Source organism: Engystomops pustulosus, chromosome 10, assembly GCF_040894005.1.
Source record: "Engystomops pustulosus chromosome 10, aEngPut4.maternal, whole genome shotgun sequence".
NCBI lineage: Eukaryota > Metazoa > Chordata > Amphibia > Anura > Leptodactylidae > Engystomops > Engystomops pustulosus.
The window spans coordinates 75,307,822-75,332,524 of record NC_092420.1 but is presented as its reverse complement, the minus strand read 5'-3'; the positions used below and the strand labels follow the sequence as shown (position 1 = coordinate 75,332,524).

Genomic DNA, 24,703 nt, shown 5'->3' with positions numbered 1-24,703 from the left:
TCTATGAGGATGATGGGGTGACACAAGAGCTTACAGTCTATGAGGATGAATGGGTGACACAAGAGCTTACAGTCTATGAGGGTGAGGGGGTGACACAAGAGCTTACAGTCTATGAGGGTGAGGGGGTGACACAAGAGCTTACAGTCTATGAGGATGAGGGGGTGACACAAGAGCTTACAGTCTACGAGGATGAGGGGGTGACACAAGAGCTTACAGTCTACGAAAATGAGGGGGTGACACAAGAGCTTACAGTCTATGAGGATGATGGGGTGACACAAGAGCTTACAGTCTATGAGGATGAGGGGGTGACACAAGAGCTTACAGTCTATGAGGGTGAGGGGGTGACACAAGAGCTTACAGTCTATGAGGGTGAGGGGGGTGACACAAGAGCTTACAGTCTATGAGGATGAGGGCATGACACAAGAGCTTACAGTCTATGAGGATGAGGGGGTGACACAAGAGCTTACAGTCTATGAGGATGAGGGGGTGACACAAGAGCTTACAGTCTATGAGGATGAGGGCATGACATAAGAGCTTACAGTCTATGAGGGTGAGGGGGGTGACACAAGAGCTTACAGTCTATGAGGATGAGGGCATGACACAAGAGCTTACAGTCTACAAGGATGAGGGGGTGACACAAGAGCTTGCAGTCTATGAGGATGAGGGGGTGACACAAGAGCTTACAGTCTATGAGGATGAGGGGATGACACAAGAGCTTACAGTCTATGAGGATGAGGGGGTGATACAAGAGCTTACAGTCTATGAGGATGAGGGGGTGACACAAGAGCTTACAGTCTGTGAGGATGAGGGGGTGACACAAGAGCTTACAGTCTATGAAGAGGAGGGGGTGACACAAGAGCTTACAGTCTATGAGGATGAGGGGGTGACACAAGAGCTTACAGTCTATGAGGATGAGGGGGTGACACAAGAGCTTACAGTCTATGAGGATGAGAGGGGACACAAGATCTTACAGTCTATGAGGATGAGGGGGTGACACAAGAGCTTACAGTCTACGAAAATGAGGGGGTGACACAAGAGCTTACAGTCTATGAGGATGATGGGGTGACACAAGAGCTTACAGTCTATGAGGATGAGGGGGTAACACAAGAGCTTACAGTCTATGAGGGTGAGGGGGTGACACAAGAGCTTACAGTCTATGAGGCTGAGGGGTGTGACACAAGAGCTTACAGTCTATGAGGATGAGGGCATGACACAAGAGCTTACAGTCTACGTGGATGAGGGGGTGACACAAGAGCTTACAGTCTATGAGGATGAGGGGGTGACACAAGAGCTTACAGTCTATGAGGATGAGGGCATGACACAAGAGCTTACAGTCTACGAGGATGAGGGGGTGACACAAGAGCTTGCAGTCTATGAGGATGAGGGGGTGACACAAGAGCTTACAGTCTATGAGGATGAGGGGATGACACAAGAGCTTACAGTCTATGAGGATGAGGGGGTGACACAAGAGCTTACAGTCTATGAGGGTGAGGGGGGTGACACAAGAGCTTACAGTCTATGAGGATGAGGGCATGACACAAGAGCTTACAGTCTATGAGGATGAGGGGGTGACACAAGAGCTTACAGTCTATGAGGATGAGGGGGTGACACAAGAGCTTACAGTCTATGAGGATGAGGGCATGACACAAGAGCTTACAGTCTATGAGGGTGAGGGGGGTGACACAAGATCTTACAGTCTATGAGGATGAGGGCATGACACAAGAGCTTACAGTCTACGAGGATGAGGGGGTGACACAAGAGCTTGCAGTCTATGAGGATGAGGGGGTGACACAAGAGCTTACAGTCTATGAGGATGAGGGGATGACACAAGAGCTTACAGTCTATGAGGATGAGGGGGTGACACAAGAGCTTACAGTCTATGAGGATGAGGGGATGACACAAGAGCTTACAGTCTATGAGGGTGAGGGGGTGACACAAGAGCTTACAGTCTGTGAGGATGAGGGGGTGACACAAGAGCTTACAGTCTATGAAGAGGAAGGGGTGACACAAGAGCTTACAGTCTATGAGGATGAGGGGGTGACACAAGAGCTTACAGTCTATGAGGATGAGGGGGTGACACAAGAGCTTACAGTCTATGAGGATGAGGGGGTGACACAAGATCTTACAGTCTATGAGGATGAGGGGGTGATACAAGAGCTTACAGTCTATGAGGATGAGGGGGACACAAGAGCTTACAGTCTATGAGGATTAGGGGGTGACACAAGAGTTATGAGAGTCTCTATAATGTTCCAGCCATTCTTTATAAGGGAAGAATAAAATAAAATAAGTTACTAAATAAAAATGCTGCTGCTTGAACCAGCCATAAGCCGCAAAGGTAAATGTGACTGCAGTGAAGCCTGGAGCTTGGTATCTGGTGTCCGCTGGATAAGAAATGGGAGCAGGACACAGGATGGGTTAGTAGAGAGAGTTGACATTTCATGCAGCTAGTGAGCGTGATAGGCTGCCTAAACAGAATCTGTTTTAAGAACATGTTTTAAACTTTGGAGGTTGGGTATTAGTCTGATAGTCTGGAAAAGGTCATTCCAGAGAATCACTGCAGCTCGGGAGAAGTCCTGTGAGATGTGCGTGACAGGTTAGAATTAAGGTAGAGATTCATGCAACATGATAGGGAGGTGCAGAATCATACAGAGCTTTGTGCATGAGGGTTATTATTTTAAACTGTATTCAGAAGGAGAGGAGGCAACCAGTGCAGTGACTGGCACAAACTGGAGGCATCTACGTGACGGATGTAGTCTGTCCCAGGCCCTCCCATTTATCCTGTACAAGTCATTATACTGATGGACAGGAGGCACTTTAAGGGCCACTCCATGGTAGCAATGGCTGGAGGCTATAATTACATACCACAGGATATCTTAAGGGCAATTTACCTATGAAAGCAAGTGAAATCAGGATGCAAAGATGGCATAAAACCTCTACTCTAACCCTACTCGCCTGAACTGAACCAGGTTCTTTTGTCTGTTTATACATTTTTTATTATCATATTACAGGCAGTCCCCGGGTTACATACAAGATAGGTTCTGTAGGTTTGTTCTTAAGTTGAGTTTGTATGTAAGTCGAAACTGTATACTTTATTATTGTAACCCCAGACAAAAATTTTTTGGTCTCTGTGGCAATTGGATTTTAAAAATGTTGGATTGTCGTAAGAACCAGGATTACCTATAAAGCTTAATTACAGACACCTGTGATAACTGTTAAAGATGTTTATTGTAGCCTAGGGCTAATGTACAATAAATTACCAAAATCCAGAGGTCCGTTTGTAACTAGGGGTCCTCTGTAAGTCAGGTGTTCTTAAGTAGGGGACCGCCTGTATATAGTTTGTATCTGTAGCTGGTTCCTTCTCCTGTTTTAAGGAAACCTACCATCAGGGATCTTATCTATTTGGGCATAGAATGTTTTTAGGAACCTACCATCAGCTTTACATTAATAGGTAGATTCCTGATGATAGGTTTCCAGTTAATATGTTCTATACAGCTGTTTAAAAATCCGTGTGAATCTTTAGTCTGGAGCTGAATTATAGGGTGACCTGTGTAGAGGTCATTGTGCAAGGAGAAGTAATCACCTATTGCAAAAGGTGGATCCTGTGTTATCTATAAATACATTGTATCTGTCAGCCTGATCCTGCCTGTGATTATAATTAAATGACAAATGAAAAGTGATTGCTACAGAACAGGAAGTATTAGCCTTCTGCAAGTCTTAGTCTTTGGAAATAAAACTGTAAGCATTTAAGTTTTTTAGGTTTATTACTATAGATAGGGAGGTGTAAAGTTACAAAAACGTAACTAAAAGCTCAAACCATAGTTTAACATAAAAATCATGTAATGTATCTTTTTGATATGACACTTCCATGAATCTGACTGTTGGCCACACAATCCCTCATGGGGCTTCATAAGGGTAACTATGTGACTGCCAAAAATAGCAGGCAGTCACAAAGTTTCAGCAAAAAACTTGCTATTATTTGTGTAATGAAAAGTTATACAATGTTCCAATATACTTTCTATATTCATTTCTGATGGTTTTCTAGATCTCTGCTTGCTGTTGCTCTATAGGAAGCTTCATTGTTTACTTCCACAGGATAAATACTGGTCCTTGGTCATGTGATGTCACACAGGTGCACGGCTCGTTATATCACAGAGAGTAATGAGAGCTGTGTGATATAACGAGCTGTGCACCTGTGTGACATCACATGACCTGGGTCCATTGTTTATCTACAGGAAGTAAACAGCGAATCTTTCTATAGGATGACAGCAATAGTATGAGCATGCACAGAGCTCCGAAGTGAAGAGAGGAGCACGGCGAGGACACACTGGTACCCTGCATCGCTGAGGCTACTGGAGCCCGGAGAACCCGCTCTATGGAGCCACTACTCCACGCCCCAGTAGTTGCAGACGATAATTTGGATAAGTAAAAGATATTTTTTTCTCTACATAACCTTTAGATTAGCCATGAACAACATGAGCATAAGTCAGATAGTAGCACCCTACCATGGGATCTACCTTATTAAGTAGGTTTTCTTAAAGGAAAAGACAACATGACTTGTTATTAAAGGGGTTGGCCACTTTATCTCATGTATTTTGCAATGTGTGTATAAGTGTTGGGGGCAGGATATTGAATAATTAAGCAATATATGTCTAGTAAAAGTTCTACTCCGCTTTCTTGATATGTAAAGTGAATCCTCCTGTCTTTTACCTCATCAGCCAGAGATTCCTGTACATAAAATGGCCGCAGATGGAGGGTCATGTGATCTCTAACTGTCCAAGAGCAATCACCCTGCCTTGATCTTGATCTTATATTTATGAATACTATCATAAGGTCCTGGCAGGACAATTGTTCATGGACATATAGAGATCACATGACCCTCCATCTGCCACCATTTTATGAGGTAAAAGACAGGAGGCTTCACTTTACATATCAGGAAAGTGGAGCAGAAGTATTAATAGATGTATATTGGTAAATTACCTAATATCCTGCCCCCAACACTTATAAACACATTGTAATTTACATGAGATAAAGTGGCCAACCCCTTTAATATGACAAGTTCACATCATATTTTGACAACTATTCCAGAAAGTTCCAAGGAGTTCATCCCTCTTTCTTATATTTCCTGTTTACAAATTATTTTTACCAAATATCTTCTTATTGTAGACAGTTCTCTCCTTGCTCCCTGTGTTCTAGAAACAACCAGTCAAGGATTAAGTATCTGTTTCGCTCCCACAGACGACTGACTGCAGAAGAAGCTCGGAGATGGGCGCGCTCCTTCGATCTGCTCTTGTCTCATAAATGTAAGTACAGACATCGGACAGTGGCAGGAGGCTGCTTGCTATATATTTGCTTATGAGGATCTTGAATGGACGGGTTTTCCTGGAATTATAACAACTACAACAAAACTACAATAAGAGCCTTGTGTCCTGTAATACATGGTGGCACCATTGTAAACTTCTGAACTCTGCTGATGGTATGAATGTGAAAGAGATTAATTGAATAAATTAATTAAAATCACCCATGTGTTAATGAACACAGATCTTAATATAGTCACAATTCATGGAATTGCCACTATTTCCCCCCTTAAGCTACCCCCAAGCCTAGTAGGTCTTGAGGGGCATGAGTGGGGAATAATGGCGTAACTAGGAGAGGCAGGGCCCCATAGCAGACTTCTGAAGGGGACTCCCTGCCAGGTTAAAAATATATTTTACATAAATGACATATATTACATTCCAATATACATTCCAATATACATAAACATACAGTTCATCACTCATACACACACATTTATACACTGTTACACACATATAGGCCATGTACACATCACATATACACACAAACAGTGCCATATACAGACATACAGCTTACATACACACATAACGTACTGTATTTATACACACCATACACCATATACACATACAGCATATACACATCACATATACACACATACAGTGCCATATACAGACATACAGCTTACATACGCACATAACGTACTGTATATATACACACCATACACCATATACACATACAGCATATACACATCACATATACACACAAACAGTGCCATATACAGACATACAGCTTACATACACACTTAACGTACTGTATGTATACACACCATACACCATTTACAGCATATACACATCACAGATACACAAACATAAACAATATATATACCACAATGTGCAGCAGAATGTGTATATAATGGTGCACATTCTTCATTCTTTAGTGTCAGGTTGGATGACGGGGCCCCTTGACACTGTGGGCCCCATAGCGGCTGCTATGGCTGCTACCGCTGTAGTTACGCCCCTGGTGGGGGTCTTCCTACCCTGCTCCTGCACACTAGCTATAATGTGGTAGGACCTGCCATAGGATTGCACAAACACACATCGGCCATTGGGAATCTCTACATATATCCAGTGCAGTGGGATGGGTGGGGGGAGGGGTAACAAGCACCGGCACACCATGAGCCAGCAAATGATCAATCCCCTGATTGTAGATTTTGCATGATATTTTAAAGGAAATCTATCTTGATCATGGATTATAAACCAAATACATTGACATGCTGGTGTGTGTCCCCTTTATTAGTATCTGCTCTTCTTTTAACTTCTTATGCCCTCGATTTATAAGAAAATATGCTTTAAAAATTATGCAAACAAGCCTGAGTGGCTCCAGGCTTTTTTGTAAAATCTAAGGCATAAAAAGCTTAAAGATGAGCGGATCCTGACAAAGGGGGCACATACCAGCATGTAAGTCTACTTGGTTTATAATCCATAATACTGATGGTAGATGTCCTTTAAGCAGATGAGTATAGCGGGAGCCATGTTGATTGATCCTTCCATTCACAGCATTTAGAGATATGCTTTACAGCACCCGCATGAACTATCGGAACCTGTAGTCTGGAGATAACAGATTCATTTAATGACAAGTTTTATCTACCACCAGGATGAAGGATTGTAAACCAAGCACACTTACATGGTAGTGTGTGCCCTCTCTGGCAGGATCCGCTCATCTTTAAGCTTTTTATGCCTTAGATTTTACAAAAAAGCCTGGAGCCACTCAGGCTTGTTTGCATAATTTTTAAAGCATATTTTCTTATAAATCGAGGGCATAAGAAGTTAAAAGAAGAGCAGATACTAATAAAGGGGACACACACCAGCATGTCAATGTATTCTTCTTATGAAATGGTTTTTACTTTAAAAGGCTTTTTAAATAATGCAAATTAGCCTTAGGGGCTCCAGACTCCATAGGTGTAAATGGAACCTGGAGCCCCTCAGACTCATTTGCAGAATTTTTAAAGTATTTTTTCTTAAAAACAAGGACATAAGATGCTTAAAGAAGAGCACATCCTGTCAGTGGGGGTACACACCAGTATGTCAGTGTGCTTGGTTTACAATCCTTCACCCTGGTAGAAGATGTCATCTAAGTCCTGTTAGGCAAACAGTCTAAAACTAGCCCACATGTATGAAAGTTTCTAATGTTGGAAGATCTGGCACCTTTGATTTATTGGCCCATTTGCAAAAAAAAAAGTACAAATTTTGGTGATTTTTTGGAGAAAATTAGATCATTTCAGACAGTTTCAAATAACAACATATTACTTATTAAAAAAAGTACCATATATACTCGAGTATAAGCCTAGTTTTTCAGCACAAAAAATGTCCCCAAACTCGGCTTATACTCGAGTAAAAAAAATATTGGTTTTAGCAGGTTTTTGGGGTAAAATTAGGGGCCTCGGCTTATACTTGGGTCGGCTTATACTAGAGTATATATGGTAATAGAAATGTCCCATTCAGGTTTTTTCTACTTGATCTGTGACCGGTACAGATGTCATTGAGGGAGTAGATTATCAATAATATAATCAATTATGAAGTATGGATCCTATAATAGAAGTAATAGATTTTATGAAATGCTGAAACATAAAAAGGACAATATGCAGAACAGGAACTGTGGCATATGTAAAAATAACATGATTTTAGGAATTCTTAAAATACAGATAATGTTATGGAAAATTTAAATAATCATAATGATTTATAATGAGTCCAATCTGTACTGCTCCTGATCCAGATGTAGGCAAAAAAAAACATATAAGGCTGATGTAAAAATAAAAGAAACCCTTGATTAATACACCAATCCTGCACCAATATGTTTTATGAAAGGAGATAGGGGTAAAAGCAGTTGGACCCCCACCAATTATGTAAACAGAACCTCCAATTCATCAGAATGGGGGGTTCCATACTTACTAACCGGTGGATCGCCAGGTCTGACATGCATCCCGCCTTACCATTCAATACTACTGGAGTGACAGAAATTGCTGAGCACGGTGCTCTGTTATCTCTGACACAACCCCTTTTTCAATGGAAGAGGTGGATTTCAATGGCCCATTCCATTTGATCTCTATATGAGATAAACCACTGCTAGCGATATCTCACAGAAGCTTTTCTTCACACATTCACTATATAGCACCATCCCGACTGAGCCTGGCAAGTAGTTAGTATATCAGATCTAAATAAGATAGCTGTTATTTGGACAAGCAATTGCCCAAAATATGTGGGCTTAGAGGAATTGTTCACTTTCAGCAAATAATTGGTATTGTTTTTGCAGTGAGAAGGTATACAATTATCCAATATACTTTCAATTCTTTACTGTTTATAAGATCTCTGCTTGTTGTCTTTCTATAAAAAGCTTCATTGTTTACTTCCAGTGCATAGAAATCTTTCCATGGTCTTGTGATGGATACACACACAAGTAATCCCAGCTCGTTATATCATAGAGTAATTACAGCTCGTGCACCTGGGTGACCTCACATGATCATGGACAGATTTCTATCCACTGGAAGTAAGCATAGAAGTTTTCTGTAGCATGACAGCAAGCAGAGATCTAGAAAACAGTGAGGAATTGATACAGAAAGTATATTGGAAAATTGTATAACTGTTTTCATCACACAAACAATATCAATTATTTGCTGAAAGTGGACAACCCCTTAAAGGCTAACTATACTGTAAATCAGATACTAGTTGGCTAAATGTTTGTCCAGTCAATGACTCTCTCCTTCATTTACATGCATCATTGATTCTGCTGAGTGTGCAAGTGTTCTAAACAGGTCCAGGGGAATAGGCGACTGCTAGATGCATTCCACGTGACTGACCCCCACTACCACAACATCTAGCTTTGGAGAGAGCAGGCTTCCATTTAGTTGATATATTTCACATGTGAGCAGACGTTTTTGTAGTGGAAGTGTTAAGTGTGCAGTAACATACTGTACATTCTGAGTAATATTAATGTATTATTGTGTGACACCCAGGAAAATGCTTAAGTCCTGTGTAGAATGTCTAACTGATAGGTATGGGTTCAGAAAGCGGTTCTCTAAAACACTCTTTTTTATCTTTTGTTTTAAATATATATACCGTATATACTCGAGTATAAGCCGACCCGACTATAAGCCGAGGCCCCTAATTTTACCACAAAAAACTGGGAAAACCTATTGACTCGAGTATAAGCCGAGTTTGGGGTTTTCAGCACATTTTTTGTGCTGAAAAACTAGGCTTATACTCGAGTATATAAGGTAGCTATTATACTTATTTGTCTATTTTTTTACTTTTATTAAATAAAAGAGTTCGGTGGAGCTTCATAGGCACAGTTTGTGGGAATTTTTGGGCATAGAAGTTTCATAGAAGTTTCTGGTCTGCTCAGTTTACAAGCAGAATTTTCTGGAAAATATTTCCCCATTCGGTTCAATAAAACATTCCCACTCCAGAAGTATCTAAATCAAGTTAAAGAAAGGGTTAAAGTATTCAACTTCCATCTGTAGGGATCCTAGCAAAATAAGATTGAGAAGAATTTCACTTTTTTATGAAGTCTTGATAAGTTTGTGTTACTCATCTTTACCCTACAGATGGTCGCTCTGCGTTTCGTGCCTTCCTACAGACCGAATTCAGTGAGGAGAACCTTGAGTTCTGGATAGCCTGTGAAGACTACCGAAAAACACGCTCAGTGAACAAACTGCCTGCGAAAGCTCGACGGATTTTCCAGGAATACATTGATGTTCAAGCTCCTAGAGAGGTAAGTGGAGATAGTCCTCCTCTAGTTCTACTATCAAGCATGATGAACCAGGGACACTTCCAGGACAATTGGAGCAACATCGGTTGATGTGGACCCTAGTGAGATCTTCAGAAAATTTTTTTGAAGCTTCAGTGACGTGCCCATCTCTACTGATGACCAATTATCAGGATAAGTCATCACTGTGAGGCAGATTTACTTACCCGGTCCATTTGCGATCCAGCGGCGCATTCTCTGTGGTGGATTTGTGTCTTCCGGCGATTCACTAAGGTAGTTCCTCCTGCTGCGCTGAAGTTCCCCGGAATGCACTGATCTTCACCAAGCCGGACCGAGTGAAGGTAAGCGCGAGTCCCGCAACACTTTTTTTTAAAAAATGCAGCGGTTTTTCAGAATCCGTCGGGTTTTCGTTCAGCCACGCCCCCCAATTTCTGTCGCGTGCATGCCAGCGCCGATGCGCCACAATCCAATCGCGTGCACCAAAATCCCGGGGCAATTCAGGGGAAATCGCCCCAAATCGGAACATGTAACATGTCATCTTAAATCTTAAATGGGATGGCCCATTGTTTTCATATGTCGGGAAAACGCGAATCGGGCCCTTAGTAAATGACCCCTATGTGTTTTTTTTGGCGTCAGGTCTCACAATCTGCTATTCTAGAGGCCTCTGGATGCCAAAACCTATGAGGTGGCGCTAAGTCTCTGTCACCTTAATTGTGGCCACTTGGGCAAATTGCACTTCAGATCTCATTAAAGAGAATAGGTGAAGAGCTCCAGTTCTGCAGAACCAGCCAAAGCCTATGTATATCCAAGGAAGTGGTAAGGTGTGGAGGTGAAGGACACCTACCAACTACATATTGACAACCTATCCTGATGAACAGTCATCATCTCAATGTGAAAAATGATGGGCTTGTAAAAGCACTTAGACATGGTCTAACTTTCAGACACTAATAGTAAATCTTCCCCAAAGGCTTCATAAAGTTTTCTGCTTCCGATAACTCCTGTCTGTACAGCTTGTGCTTTGTTCTGCCCTGGCATTTCATAGGGAAGGTATAATATAGAACACGACCCACCAGTAAAATGTCTGGTGATATTATAAATAGTCTCAGAGTAACATTTTCTTGTCATCAGGTCATTCCATTCCGTTAAGCATATTCCCTCTATACCACACTGGTGATTCAGACGTTGAGTAGGTCAGTAGAATTAACTCCCATGAATCATACGACATTCATTTTCAACTCAAGTAAAGATTTAGCCCAAGTATCTAGACATGGACGGGAACTTTCACAGTCTTCTGAGTGGAGGAAGTAATTGGCCCAGAAAGCTAAGCTGATACAATCTAAAATATTAGAAAGAGAATAATAATTAGAGTTTTATCATTACATTTCTATATATTTGGCTACAGAAGCTTAGTGGACCAGAGATATGGATTTTCAGAACCTAAAGTTCGACGTAAAGCATGAGTGTTCCATACGAAATCTTAAATATTTTAACTAATCCAAATTCCTTCATGATTTACTGTTTTTAGGAGAGATGTGTACATGACAATTATTGGGGGTTTTTGAACTAGCTGTATAAACTGCGGTCAGCTCATGGCAGCCATTCACTTACATTATGGTGGTCTTGAGCCCGATAGCCGCGCAGCAACAGATAGAGCAGGGCCTACTCCTCCTGGGTACCAAGGGAGATGGGAGGGGTGAGCGCTCTTCACCCCCTTCATCTGGTCATTAAGCTGGAAAGTTCCCCCCGGTCTCCGGCCAGTTAGAAGCAAATGGTGGTGTGCATGTCGCCTAAGGGCTAAAACAACTGACCGGATTCACGGACTGACCACAGTGCAGTGGAAAGGATTGAGAGCACCATAATGTTAGATGAGTCACTGCTTCCCCGTAGAACAGCTCTGCAAATGGAAAAAATATATATCCATAAATATCTTGTCATTCTACAATTGTCATTCTACAAAAATGACAAATCTTTATACATACTTTAACATACAAATATTTTGAACAAATTATATTACTTACAAGCAATACGCTTGTAAGCAGGGTGCAACAAAAAAAGTCTGGAAGGTGGAACATCTCGTGCAATACACATTGAATCGAAAAACTAAAACTATATATGACAAATATTTTTCAAAAATCTATCCAATGAGACCAAAATTGGCCCCCTACCCAACTGAAAAATTTAAAATGGGACCCCCATTTTTTTTATTGCAGATTCATATTCTCCCGGGAAAATTACATTGATCTGACCTCAGGTTTTCTTAAATTTTGGTGACAGGTGGCGCTTTAATGGCTTTATATCTAAATGTGTGCAAAAACTTAGAAAAAGGGGAGATTTCGATTAATACTCATCAGATCCAAAGTCTGAAAATAGACTTATGCAATATTTTTCTAAAAGCTATCCAATGTTACTAAATTTGAACACGATATTGGAAAACTTTGTAGGCAATGAGAAAAATTCCCATCTTCAGATGTGTGAAAGCCCCTGAAGAGAACAGAAAACTACTACTACGTCCACGTCGTTGTTCCTGGGTAACGCTAAATGTAGTGTCTCTAAAATCAAATTCCCCACATGTCCACCCCGTGGGTGAAAATACAGGCCCAACTTGTATTTATTGGATAGATTTTTTTATTTCCAATGTTATTTCTCATGATATCCCCATTTTTGAATCGCAGATTGAGTCAATGGGGCACATTTACTAAGTATCCGAACGCCGCACTTTCGTCGGGTTTCCTGAATATTTCCGTTTTGCAACGAATTGCCCCGGGATTTTGGCGCACGCGACCGGATTTTGGCGCAACGGCGCAGGCTTGCATGCAACAGAAATCGGGGGGCGTGGCCGTCTGACAACCCGACGGATTCGGACAAACCGCAGAATTTAAAAAAGGATTTGTGTTGCAAGATCAAGCACTTACATGCACCAGGAAGAAGCAGGTGAACTCCGGTGGACCTAAGCGCAGCAGCGACACATGCAGGAACTCGGACGCACGATGTAAGTGAATCGCGCCAGACCCGAATCCTCGTCTGACAATGAACCGTGGGATCGCGACGGGACCGGGTAAGTAAATCTGCCCCAATGTAATTTTTCCTGAGGAATCCGAATCTGCAATAAACAATGGGGTATCCCATTTAAGATGTCATAGTTGTCCCCTGCCCCACCCCCCACCCCCCAGAGATGGTAGTAGTAGATCAAGTTTGGTATTATTGGATAGGCGTTTGAAAAATATTTCACACATATATTTTTAGTTTTTGGATCCGATGTGTATATATATAAGATTTTCTGTAACTGTGCCACTCCTCTCTATAGGTCATATCTGGTATTACAGCTCAATTCTATCTAATTGAATAAAGTAAGATACCTGATGTATGTAAAAAGCCCCATTTCCGGCAGTTTTGTCGCATTTCTGTCCTACACACCACTTTGGGCATCATAAAGAGCGGGCAAGGGGTGTGCTCTCGGCTGGTGAGGAATTAAAACTGGTATTCAAAACATGATTTGGGACACTGAACTAACTACTTGACATTGTGGTTTCCTTTATTCTCCTCACTAATTCTACATTTTTATGACAATCCCATATTTTTAAATAGAGGATTCTTTATTAGCATTCACAGGTGATACCACAATGGTCACTTGTTGAATAATCAACATTTTAAGTAACTACCCTAAAAATAGACTGTTTGAGAACTGTGATTAGTATATAACATTAACTTTAATCATTCTTCACACCTCCAGGTGTGGCCTTGTAGCTTCCACAACTTCCTGGAATTGCAACACCCATCACGGGTGTAAGAGCCATAGGATTTCATTGGAATCTATAAATCGTTCATTGTAAATAACTATGATTCACAACAATATATTAGAATACTGGGTAAACATTATTTATCTTAATTGACGATTCATGATATTTTAGTTGAATTATTAAATTTACGCTGCAATATCATAGACAACCTAAGGTTTTGAGATTTACACCATCCTGAGCTTATACATTTATGTGTTTCTTGCTTTAAAGGTCAACATTGACTACCCAACCCGGGAAATGACCAAACGAAACCTTCAGCACCCGACCTTGTCTTGTTTTGACCTCGCCCAACTGAGGGTGCGCAGTCTAATGGAAAGGGATTCCTACCCAAGGTTTCTCCGCTCGCAAATCTATAATGACCTGCTTAGCCACACCCAGAAGAGCCCATGTTAATCACGTAAGTGGCTCCAGAGACACAATCGTCCATCCCAAGAAGAACCGTCTTGCACTATGGCCCGGAAGAATGAGATGAATCAGTTGTGACTGCTTGAGACAATACAGCATCTTCACTGCCAATGGAACTCGTCTCATCTTCATCATCATCATCTTCATGGCTATTCCTAAGTTATTAGAACAAAGTATTATTTATCCTACAAAGTAGAAGATGGACAGAAGATCAAGTAGAAAGGAAGGAAAGGTCTGAAATCCACAACCTGGAATCTATTCTCTATATGATCCGCCGTGGTATTAATTTAATGTGTTACTATGTAGATCTGTAATTATAACATTCCTTACCTTTATTACCTCGTCCCCTCGGGTTAGGCTCCAATGGACAAATCAACCAGGGCTCCCGGAGGAAGTTAGGCTTGAAGAGTTTGCATTGAGTAAAAAGACAATGGGGCCTCACATCATTCTGGAGAAATAATGGTTCTTCCGAAAAATGTGAAGGAGCAGGAAATGTAAATTTCTAAGAATGTTACGTTAGCACAAGTGATGATTCACATTATAGGGTATCACATGGAGGTCAATTAATGAAGCTTTCCCTTTGGGTCATCAATTAACTTAACTAGCCTGGCGTGTTTATAACAGGAAGTCGTTCACCGTACGGGTGTGATCACCAAGGACTGCAAGTAATTATGTCATCTCTGAGAAGTCAGACTCTAAGAAAGATAGAGGAATAGCGCTAGAATCCATCTGTAATGATCCACTATTCCGCATTACTTGGGTGGGATAAGCTTGGTGCAGTGCTGTTGTGTGCCATGTCCCTCGGCGTGCCGATCCTGCATTATCCTCTATTATACAAATAAGGTATAATAAGGGACACAGTGCTCCGGATAGAGCTCATTTGCCACATGAAAGCTATGCACAGTTTTGTTTTTTCTAAGAAAATGGAAATATGCAGAATGCGAAATAGTGTAATATAATTTGGAGATTTCTTTGAAATGAGATTTGGGGAGTTCACAAGAAAGGATTGTTGCGTCATTAGAGAAAATGATGTGAGGCTCAGTACTAGTTGGGGGGGGGACAGTGGAGAAATACATGGGATTATCTGGTTATGGTCCATAAAATAAGAACTGTAGATGTTGGAATCCCTAGAATATTTTATAATAGATGATAAGAATAATGTAACAATGTTCTAGTCTTATACTAAAGTGGATTTAGGACTTGGCTATACACATTATATTTTATAATTCCCCTGGCTTCCAATTAAAATACACAAACAGGACCCGACTTCCTATACTTATGCATATTTAGAACCTGATTCCTTATACACTTTCCTACTCGGCTCCATAATAACATGCATATTCTAACTCTATATTCATGCGTATGTAAGTCCTGACTAGACCCTATTAACATTCATACTTTGCTTCTGACTTCCAAAAAACATGAATACTCCTATAATCCCTATAATAGAAGCAATGTTAGAAAATATTGTATTCCAGACTCATGAAGGGTTGGTTGGAGGGTTTCTGTACCATCATCAGTCAATGTTGATCTATTGTTATGGGTATCGGTTATGAATATATGCTGCTGCTTTATATGCACTGAAGAGGAGCTTCGTTTTCTATAGGTTTATATGAAATGGCAGAGCAGTTGTGGTGGGGAGGGCAGAGTACATCCTGATATGTCTCCTAGGAAAGATAGGAGTCACCCATACACAGTGACTGACAGTGAGAGTCCTGATTACCCCACCCATACACAGTGACTTACAGTAAGAGTCCTGATTACCCCGCCCAACACAGTGACTTACAGTAAAAGTCCTGATTACCCCGCCCATACACAGTGACTGACAGTAAGAGTCCTGATTACTCCGCCCAACACAGTGACTGATAGTAAGAGTCCTGATTACCCCGCCTAACACAGTGGGTGACAGTAAAAGTCCTGATTACCATGCCCATACACAGTGACTGACAGTAAGAGTCCTGATTACTCCGCCCAACACAGTGACTGATAGTAAGAGTCTGATTACCTCTCCCATACACAGTGACTTACAGTAAGAGTCCTGATTACCCCTCCCATACACAGTGACTTACAGTAAGAGTCCTGATTACTCTGCCCATACACAGTGACTTACAGTAGGAGTCCTGATTACTAGACCTACACACAGTGATTGACAGTGAGAGTCTTGATAATCCCTCTCATACCCAGTGATTGACAGTGAAAGTCCTGATTACTCTGCCCCCATTAAAAGTATAAACAAGGGGAAAAAAGGGAATATGACTGCAAGATGAGACTACACCGAGTTTGTTTGTAGTCTGTAACCATGCAAACACATATGTTTACTTAGCTGCTGTATAAACAAAATGGCAGAATATCAGAATAACAATGGTATTTAATGTTGCTTCATTTTTTTAACTATAGATACAAAGGTTGGATAGAAAACAGTAGTAAATATTTGCAGTACTTGGTGACAGGGTAACCTTTCTGTTGATTCATGTTGTCCCAGAAGTAGTAATAAGGTCGAGATGCCGTTAACTGCGGTTGTGATGAATTGTCAGGACTGGTCGTAATGATCACACAATAGGCTCCTGCCATGTAATAAGTGATTGTTTTTTGACAAGATGGGTTCCAGATGAGGTTGTGTATGCCAGGAAAGACTTTATACACTTTCCTGGCCCTGTCATGTCGCTTGCTTGTTGTGTATAGCTTTACCAGGAGGTATAACTATGGCAACATTGGCTGCCTGGGGTGCTAGCACACAAAATAGCAATCTGTTATTGCGTGAGATAGTCCCAACTTCAATTGCTTCATAAGGTTGCAGCAAACTGCTAATTCCATAGATATCACATTGGGTTAAAAAGTTCTAACTAATTTTTATCAATGGCCTTATTGATCATAACCTATGAGTTGGGCTTGCATCCAGGTGGCTATGCACCTTAGGTTCTATACAGATGATTGTGTGTTTAAATGGTCCAATACCCGAGTCAAAGCACAAGGCAAGCTGGAGAATGGAGGGAGGTGAGTGCTCCTCACCCTTCACATCTCCATAGAGAGCCTGGAGTAGGAATAGGACCTGCCCTATCTTTTGTCGGTCACAGTGCGGTGAGACACTTTGTGCTCACGGCCCCATGACACCATAGACCACTATGGGGCTGTGATCGGGTCACAATTTGTATGGCCAGATCACGATTACCAATTTGGTTATGTGTATGGAGTGTTGTTAGCCAAAAGCTATTCCACCCAATTTTCTCATACAAGTGCATGCTTGGCTCCCCAAAGCCTACATGTGATTTAATTAAGAAGAGAGCCCAAGGAAGACCTCTGCTGGTGCCATATCTTCCATGAGAACAAAGGATCAGCTATGTTGAGATTCAGTTAGTGTGGTCCATCATATACAATGGATGGTCAGCCTGTGGCACCAAAATAAGTAGGTTTGGTAGAAATTCATCAAAATACTTAGTGGCGACCAATGTGTTGGTCATCTCTAGGTATTACTTTTCCTCCCCAAAAGTAATGTTTCTGTATTTCTAATATATTTCAAATAGGCCAAAGCTTCAAAATCTCATCTCAGAATGAAGCTACCTTGACGATGTCTTATAGCCAGGAGGAATAGGGGGTTGGAAAACTTTTATTAATGTTCTTCAGATGGCTCAGTTATACATTGATTTTCTGACCTCCATTATAATAATGTATATCAATGAGTTGTTTGTATTACCTATCCACAGGATGGATCATCAGTGGCAGAGGTCTGAATCCTACAGGCCCTCTGATCAGCTGGTTGATGCAGTCCTGTGGTGTCACTTTCATTGGTCACATGCCTTATGCTCCGCTCAGTCCCATTCAAGTGGGTGGGATTGACATGCAATACCAAGCTCTGCCACTATACAATGTAGGGCTTGGAAGAAGAAGCCACAGATCTCATCCAAACACTTCAGTCTTTTCAAACAGCTGATCCATAGGGTCGCTAAGTGTCAGACCCCCATAGGTCTGATATTATTTATCTATTGTGAGGATTGCTGATAAATCTAAAATCCTGGTTTACCCCTTTTAATTTTATACATGTATAGTGGGCTTCAAGTTGCTCTAAAAAGCATAGAAAGATATTTTCAGTCCTGTCATAACAAAACAACCTGATGTTAAGCAGTACACCGGATTTTAGAGATAACGCAGTGCCCAGAGCTCCATAATCCGCTGCTTAACATCTTTATATCACAAGGAGTTATGGCAAATCACAATTCATTGTAAGATCTTGTCATAACAAAAGAGACTTCATAAGACTTCATAAAATCTGTTTTTAGTGTTCACAATAAGAATCCGCTCCAGTACTAAGGCACCTCAAATGGCCCCTTCTACTGTTTGGCAGATTTAGCCAAAACTCAACCCATCCAATTTCTTCAGGCCTAAAAAATCAGAGGGGCTAATAGTGCAATGGTAAAAAGAAAATAGAGGTGGGGTACCAGGGCACCAATATTGATGAAAGCTATGGCACAGCATGGGACTGTAGACACATTAGGCTCTCAAATTCTTTGCTTGGTGCCCCAGAAATCCCAAATCTACCCATTGGTGTAATCACCAGGTACAAGCAACAGTAATGCCCTAAGTACTGAAAGCAATAATGTAAAAATCACATACAAAATACCAAATTGTGTTGAGCAGAATTTATATTTTATATACTTTTATAGCAAACGTTATTGTGACAACTGAGGGGAGTAAGCCACACTTGCATCTGGAAGTCACCCTATATCTTAAATACATATCGAGTAAAGTGTCCAAAGTATTAAAACATAACTTTTAATTTAAAGGACTAAAATCAATAAATATGCCAGCACAAGCACACAGATAGAAGTAAATCAATACACTAATTTTCCAATCATATGGATAATATGGAATGGCGTTGATGATAAGAAAAATGGTAAATCTTACCATGTGTCACTGTAAGAAGCTGGGCAGGTAGTAGTACGGGCTGGTGAACCAACATCCGGTCATATACTCCAAACTGAGTTTGAGAGAATTTATTATGCCCTATCACTCACTGTAGCTAGTGCCCTTACAAAGGCAGTTTTAAACTGTCCCTTATATGTATATATGTAGATATGAGAACACACTACCACTGCACTGGCATCATCTCATGCAAGTGGGGTTGAAGTGTGGGGCTCATACCTAGATACAAGGGACAGTTTAGGACTGCCCTTGTATGGGCACTAGCTAGTGAGCGTAATATGGTCCTACCATGACACATGGTAAGATCTACCCTTTTTCTTATCTTGGATACCGTTCCATATTATCCATGTGATTGTAAGATTAGTGTATTACTTTTCTTCCATCTGTTTGTGCTGGCAAATTTATTGATTTTAGTCCTTTAAATTAAAAGTTATGTTTTAATACTTTGTACACTTTGCTTGATGTGTCTACCCTCTTCAAGTGAACTCCAAGTGCAGTACCAAACAAAGTCATTCTCATACAACTTGTTTAATTTGCCCTTCATATTTTGCATAAATGATACTGGCAGTATTCATACTTAGTAGATTAGCTTTTATTACCTCTTGTAGAATTATGTAAATATTCTTCCATTGATCCTATCAGCTGTATGGAGTGTGTTATCTGTAGGATTATTCCAATAGTAACATACAAGGTGGCCTAGAGTTTTATGGCCCTGACACCTGCCAATAGCAAGTGTCAGCAAACTACAGGCTTCCCAGCTGTATTATCAGAAACTTCCTGCAGCTAAATGTCGTGTTTCCTGCTGCTAAATGAATCTCAAGGAAACACTAAACCTAGAAATAAAAGATCTCACACTTGTTTCTGAAACAAATAGTCATTTAGAAATGTTCTATTCCAAAACCAGGATGATAAGTTTCCATTTTAATGTGGTGACTAGTCAAGGGGTGGGACTTATTGAAGAAGTGGGGCTTAATATTTTTTTTTTACTGCTGCATATAGAAAAGGAAGGTTCTTGCTCAAATACAATTGTCTAAGCAGACACAGGGACATTGAGTAATCCTTGGGGTCAGTGGTGCACTGGAGAGTTGAGCCTTTTGCCTCAGGCAGCACCATCAACAGGAAAGAAGGAGGGCGGCATCAGGGGTTGCAGTCACCTTCTACAAAGCAGGACCTGATACTTACAAATAGTGTCTCTTTACACCCAATGTCAGCATTGGTGTAATATGCTGCTTGGCGAAATCACTTGCTATATAACCACTGGATGGGGTGCAGTTCTATAACTCGCCTCGGGCAGCAGAGAGTTTAGGTTCACCACTGCCTGGGACAGATTTCTTTGTATACTCTACGTCTACCTTTGAGATAAAATGAGACATAACAGGATCTAATCAGTAAATTAAAAGAGGAAAGTCTATACACTATTTACTATTCCTTTGGCTCTAGATGATGCAAAAATTGTAGACTTTTATCCATACATCAATGTTTTGTTTTGACTCTAAAATTTCTGCTGAATTTTATCTTCCTAGAGAGTCCATTGAGATTACAGATCACATAGAAGTTTTATGCAGAGGGGAGGGGGAGCAGTGAGTTGCAGCAGCTAGGTCCCTACCCAGTAGCACAGAAAGGACTGCAAACCATAGATACATCTATAGGGATGAGAGCTGCTAGAAAATGAACATTACACCACATAACAAGAGAGGGGTTTTTCAGGTGACACATGATAGTGGGGAGTGCCTAGGGATGAGTGGACCCATTCGGATTCAACGAGTTTGGCCAAAGCTTGAACAAAATTTTGGTTCAGGTAACTGAACACAAACACACTGGCACCGATCAAGGGTGCTAACCCATTAAACACCTACTTACATTGCATGCGGCTATATTCCCTATGATAGTCGCTCCTCATTAACACCGGCGATTGGTGGCTGTGCGCTATCAATCAACTGGGTTCGGCCTGAACGCTGAACCCAAACTTTGGCTGAAGTCTTGGTTCTGCTCCTCACTAATCCCTAGTACAAATTTTGCCTCTAGGGTCATAATATTTGTAGGATCTGATAAGTCTACACTTTAGCTGTTTTCATAGGTTCCTATTTCCTATCTCAGATTGCCTTATTTGCATATCAATGGTTGGGAATGTCAATGCTACTCTTCAGTGTTTGCTAAATGCAGAGGGGAATGAGGTGAAAAAAGGTGCCGGACCTACAGTAGAAATACAGTCCATTTCTGTCCATTAGCCCGAGCACTCGCCCCCGTTCTAATGGCAATATGTAAGTCCGCATTGGCCATGTGATTGGCTGTCATGTTTAAACTTTTTGTTACTATGTAACTTTTGTGTCCGTAACTTCCAAGTTCAAAGACGACTTAACTGGTTTAAGTTTGGCGTGATCCAGTCTTCCAAAAGATGGCGTATCCTTCATGTACAGCGTGGAAATTTTACGTTTTCTATGAATTCCTTCTCGACACCTTTGTATCACAGATGGATGAGGGGACGTGAAGATTATACAGCGATTCTGGAGAGATTGCAATAGGTGGCGCATCTTAGGGTGGTGTAATCTTCCTTGTATAAAATATGTGAACCTGTTCCTGTTGTATTAACTGTTTCATTGCTCTTCCTCGTCTTGCTTATCGCTATGCAGTTATTTATAGGCTTTTTAAATTGCATTTGGACATTTTCTGCTGTCAACATCCATTTTCAATTTTGCTCGCTGGTGCGTTCTATCTGCAACCATAGCAACCTGTCTAGTGCAATGTAAAGTGATTTCCCGTCAACACCGGTGGTGTAGTGTCAGTATGTTACAAAGTGACAGAATATCAGCAGTTTTTTGCAAATAACATCCATAGATTTTACAGTAGGGCCTTGTTCACACTTTCTTATATTCCCCACCAATTCCGTACTCTGTATAAGACACATAAACTCCTCTTCATAGAGTGACCTGTACCCTTACCGCACTATAATTGGTCTATACTTGTGAATTTTTATGTATATCGGTCTTCAATGTGTAGAGAACCCACATGGTTCCTTAGCTTTGTCTTCTTCTGCTTGTTACTAAAATGGAAACTAAGTTAAGAATGGAAACCATGACTAACCGTCCAAAGCGTGGAAACTCGTCACCTACAACATATCATCGGTTTCTGTTCCACTTTGAGCAGACAATTCTATTTTTGTCTTGTAAAAAAAACCACAATAATAGAATAAAACACACACACAAAAAAAAATGTGACTGCAAAACAAAAAATAGACATATCGAGAAGTCATTTAGTCAACAGTGAGTCAAAATATGTAATAATACATTTGAAATAGTGGGGGTAAAGTCTTCTTCTATGGGACACATTTACCAATCGTTAAAGTTTTTTCTGTATCGGTTGGAAAAAGATTGCACTTGTTGGGTTTTGATTCTATGCTAAATTTAGGTCAATCCAAATACTGAGAGTTTCAGCGGTTTTAGATATTTGGGGTATTATCAGCAGGATCTGGTTCTCATGTGAAGGCTGCTATCACACAACTGCTTCCCGTAAGAGAGACACAACCAGTGTGCCGGCCACGTTACACGGACCGACTGTGACCGTGTGAACCAAACAGGCTATATCATGGTGAGTTATGAAGCAGTGGCCTCCTTAATCTCTGGGGAACCACTATACTGATCTCACTTATAGTTGTAAGTTCACACAACTGCTGTCAGTGCGGGAAATGTGGTCCAAGCATGAACTATGAAACTGACCAAACAGCCATGTTTTTGTCTATCATTGATCATTTAAGGGGATAAAAACTAGCAATATGGTTTTTTTTCTAGTTTTTAGTTTTAAAAATCAGGGGGTTTCCACTTTTGAATTTCTTACCATATTTAACAGTTCCATTTTTATCTGTTATTGAGCTTCAGTTACTTTCAATGTATAGTATGTTCAATTATGTTATTTACAAATTAAAAAGGGGATTCCAAGAATTTTGAAAAACCCCGGGGGTTTGGCAAAAAAAGAAGATGTACTTACCCTGCTTCAGACTACCATGTTCCTTCATTACTTCCGGCTTTGGCCGCTGCATCCTCCCAGCCTACTTAGACCAAAGGAAATTATCGTCTTCTATAGACCGCCGCCTGTACAATGCATTTTCCCTGCCGGTCATTTGATCATGACAGGTCCTTTACCCTCAAGGATGTTATACCCTACAGGGTGGCAGGACCCGAATGATATCTTTTCAGATCCGGCTGGGAAAATCCTCCTCATAGAATGTCAGTTATTTTGACCTTAGGACAACACTTCCTTTGTTGCCCCCAGTTTCGAGGAGGCATCTCAGTGGCTTAAATGGGTTCATTTAACAGGGCCCGAAACCAGAAGTTCTTGAATGACTAGGGAACCAGGAGCCTATAGCTGGTTAAGTATGCTTTATTTTTTGCTACCCTTTCCAGTCCTAGAATACTTGTTTCTACCTTATTCTCCATATTTTTGGATAATTGTATAAAATAAACAGTAATGCTCACTTCACTATTTACATGCTGATGCATTTCCAGTTCTCCATTGATCTGTTCTTCCGTCCCAATCAATGACATGTGACCCTTCAATCACTGGTTATAGTCATGATGCGTCAAAGCTACTGAGGTCACCACTGTGGTCATATACTGCTTGCAGTGGCATTACTGTAGGTTGTGCTAACACATCATTCCTTGAGTAGGAAGAGCAGAGACCAGTGGGGGACCATGTATTGTATGGGTAATGGCATATGTCATATCCAAGTGTCTATACTCATATACTGACTTTACGTAAATTATGACCGTATCTTTACATGCATCAGAAGAACAATCAGATAGCTTCTTGGATATACTGTAAATGGCTTATGACTGACTCTGTAATTTTCCAATTTTCTGCATGCCTCACACATTTCTTATTTTCTGGTCAAACATTTTTGTAAAAAAAAAAAATGTATAAAAATAATAAAAATATATATTAGAACGTGAGTTTCTTCTTAGTCCTTCGAAATATTGAAGTTTCTATCAAAGTTCTTAAGGAATCTTGCACATCGCCATATTGAGGATTGAAGCTCTCTCCAAGGTTAGTGAAGATGGGTCTGACCACAAGGACCCTCACCATTCGCCGGAACAAAGGTGATGGTTGAGTAAACAGATTGCTGCTCTATTTCAGTACTAGTGCTACTAGTATTGGGCATGTCGAACCCCCAAGCCTGTATTGTAGGTCGAGAATAGAAAAGTAGAATAATTTGGATTGTCACTACGGCTCTGCTTTATCTGCCGTTTTAAGGTAGCTTCTTCACAAGTTTGAATTAAAGGGATTCTCTAAGACTGCAAAATTGATTAACTAGACTACCCCATTCATTATTTGGTACTACGGATCATTGACCATTTACTAAGCTATAGTACAATGAATATATACTATGAGTGGCGTCGGGCAAGCAATGAATTGAACTCAACATTCACTTTAACATCTTATATCGATTAATCTGTACTGCTTAAAGTTTTGATGGCCCATTCTAAGAATGGAGTACCCAGTACCTTTAAGAACCCCGTTTTTCCTCACTTAGGCATTTT

At 40.8% G+C, this 24,703-nt stretch overlaps 1 protein-coding gene across 3 annotated transcripts in view; it reads left to right on the top strand.

Moving 5' to 3' along the window:
• LOC140104842 (regulator of G-protein signaling 8-like) overlaps positions 1-22,445 on the top strand; it is a 48,002-nt gene extending 25,557 nt beyond the window's left edge. Inside the window, exons 1-4 of one of the 3 annotated variants that reach the window (XM_072128589.1) lie at positions 4,270-4,422; positions 5,236-5,300; positions 9,893-10,059; positions 14,061-22,445. In XM_072128589.1, the coding sequence (XP_071984690.1) occupies positions 4,373-4,422; positions 5,236-5,300; positions 9,893-10,059; positions 14,061-14,243 (465 nt within the window). In that variant the 5' untranslated portion in view covers positions 4,270-4,372 and the 3' untranslated portion in view covers positions 14,244-22,445. Of the gene's footprint in view, positions 1-4,269; positions 4,423-5,193; positions 5,301-9,892; positions 10,060-14,060 lie in introns of those variants that run through there. The other 2 variants (XM_072128587.1, XM_072128588.1) reach the window with 2 other exon arrangements.
• The last annotated feature ends 2,258 nt before the right edge of the window (positions 22,446-24,703 follow it).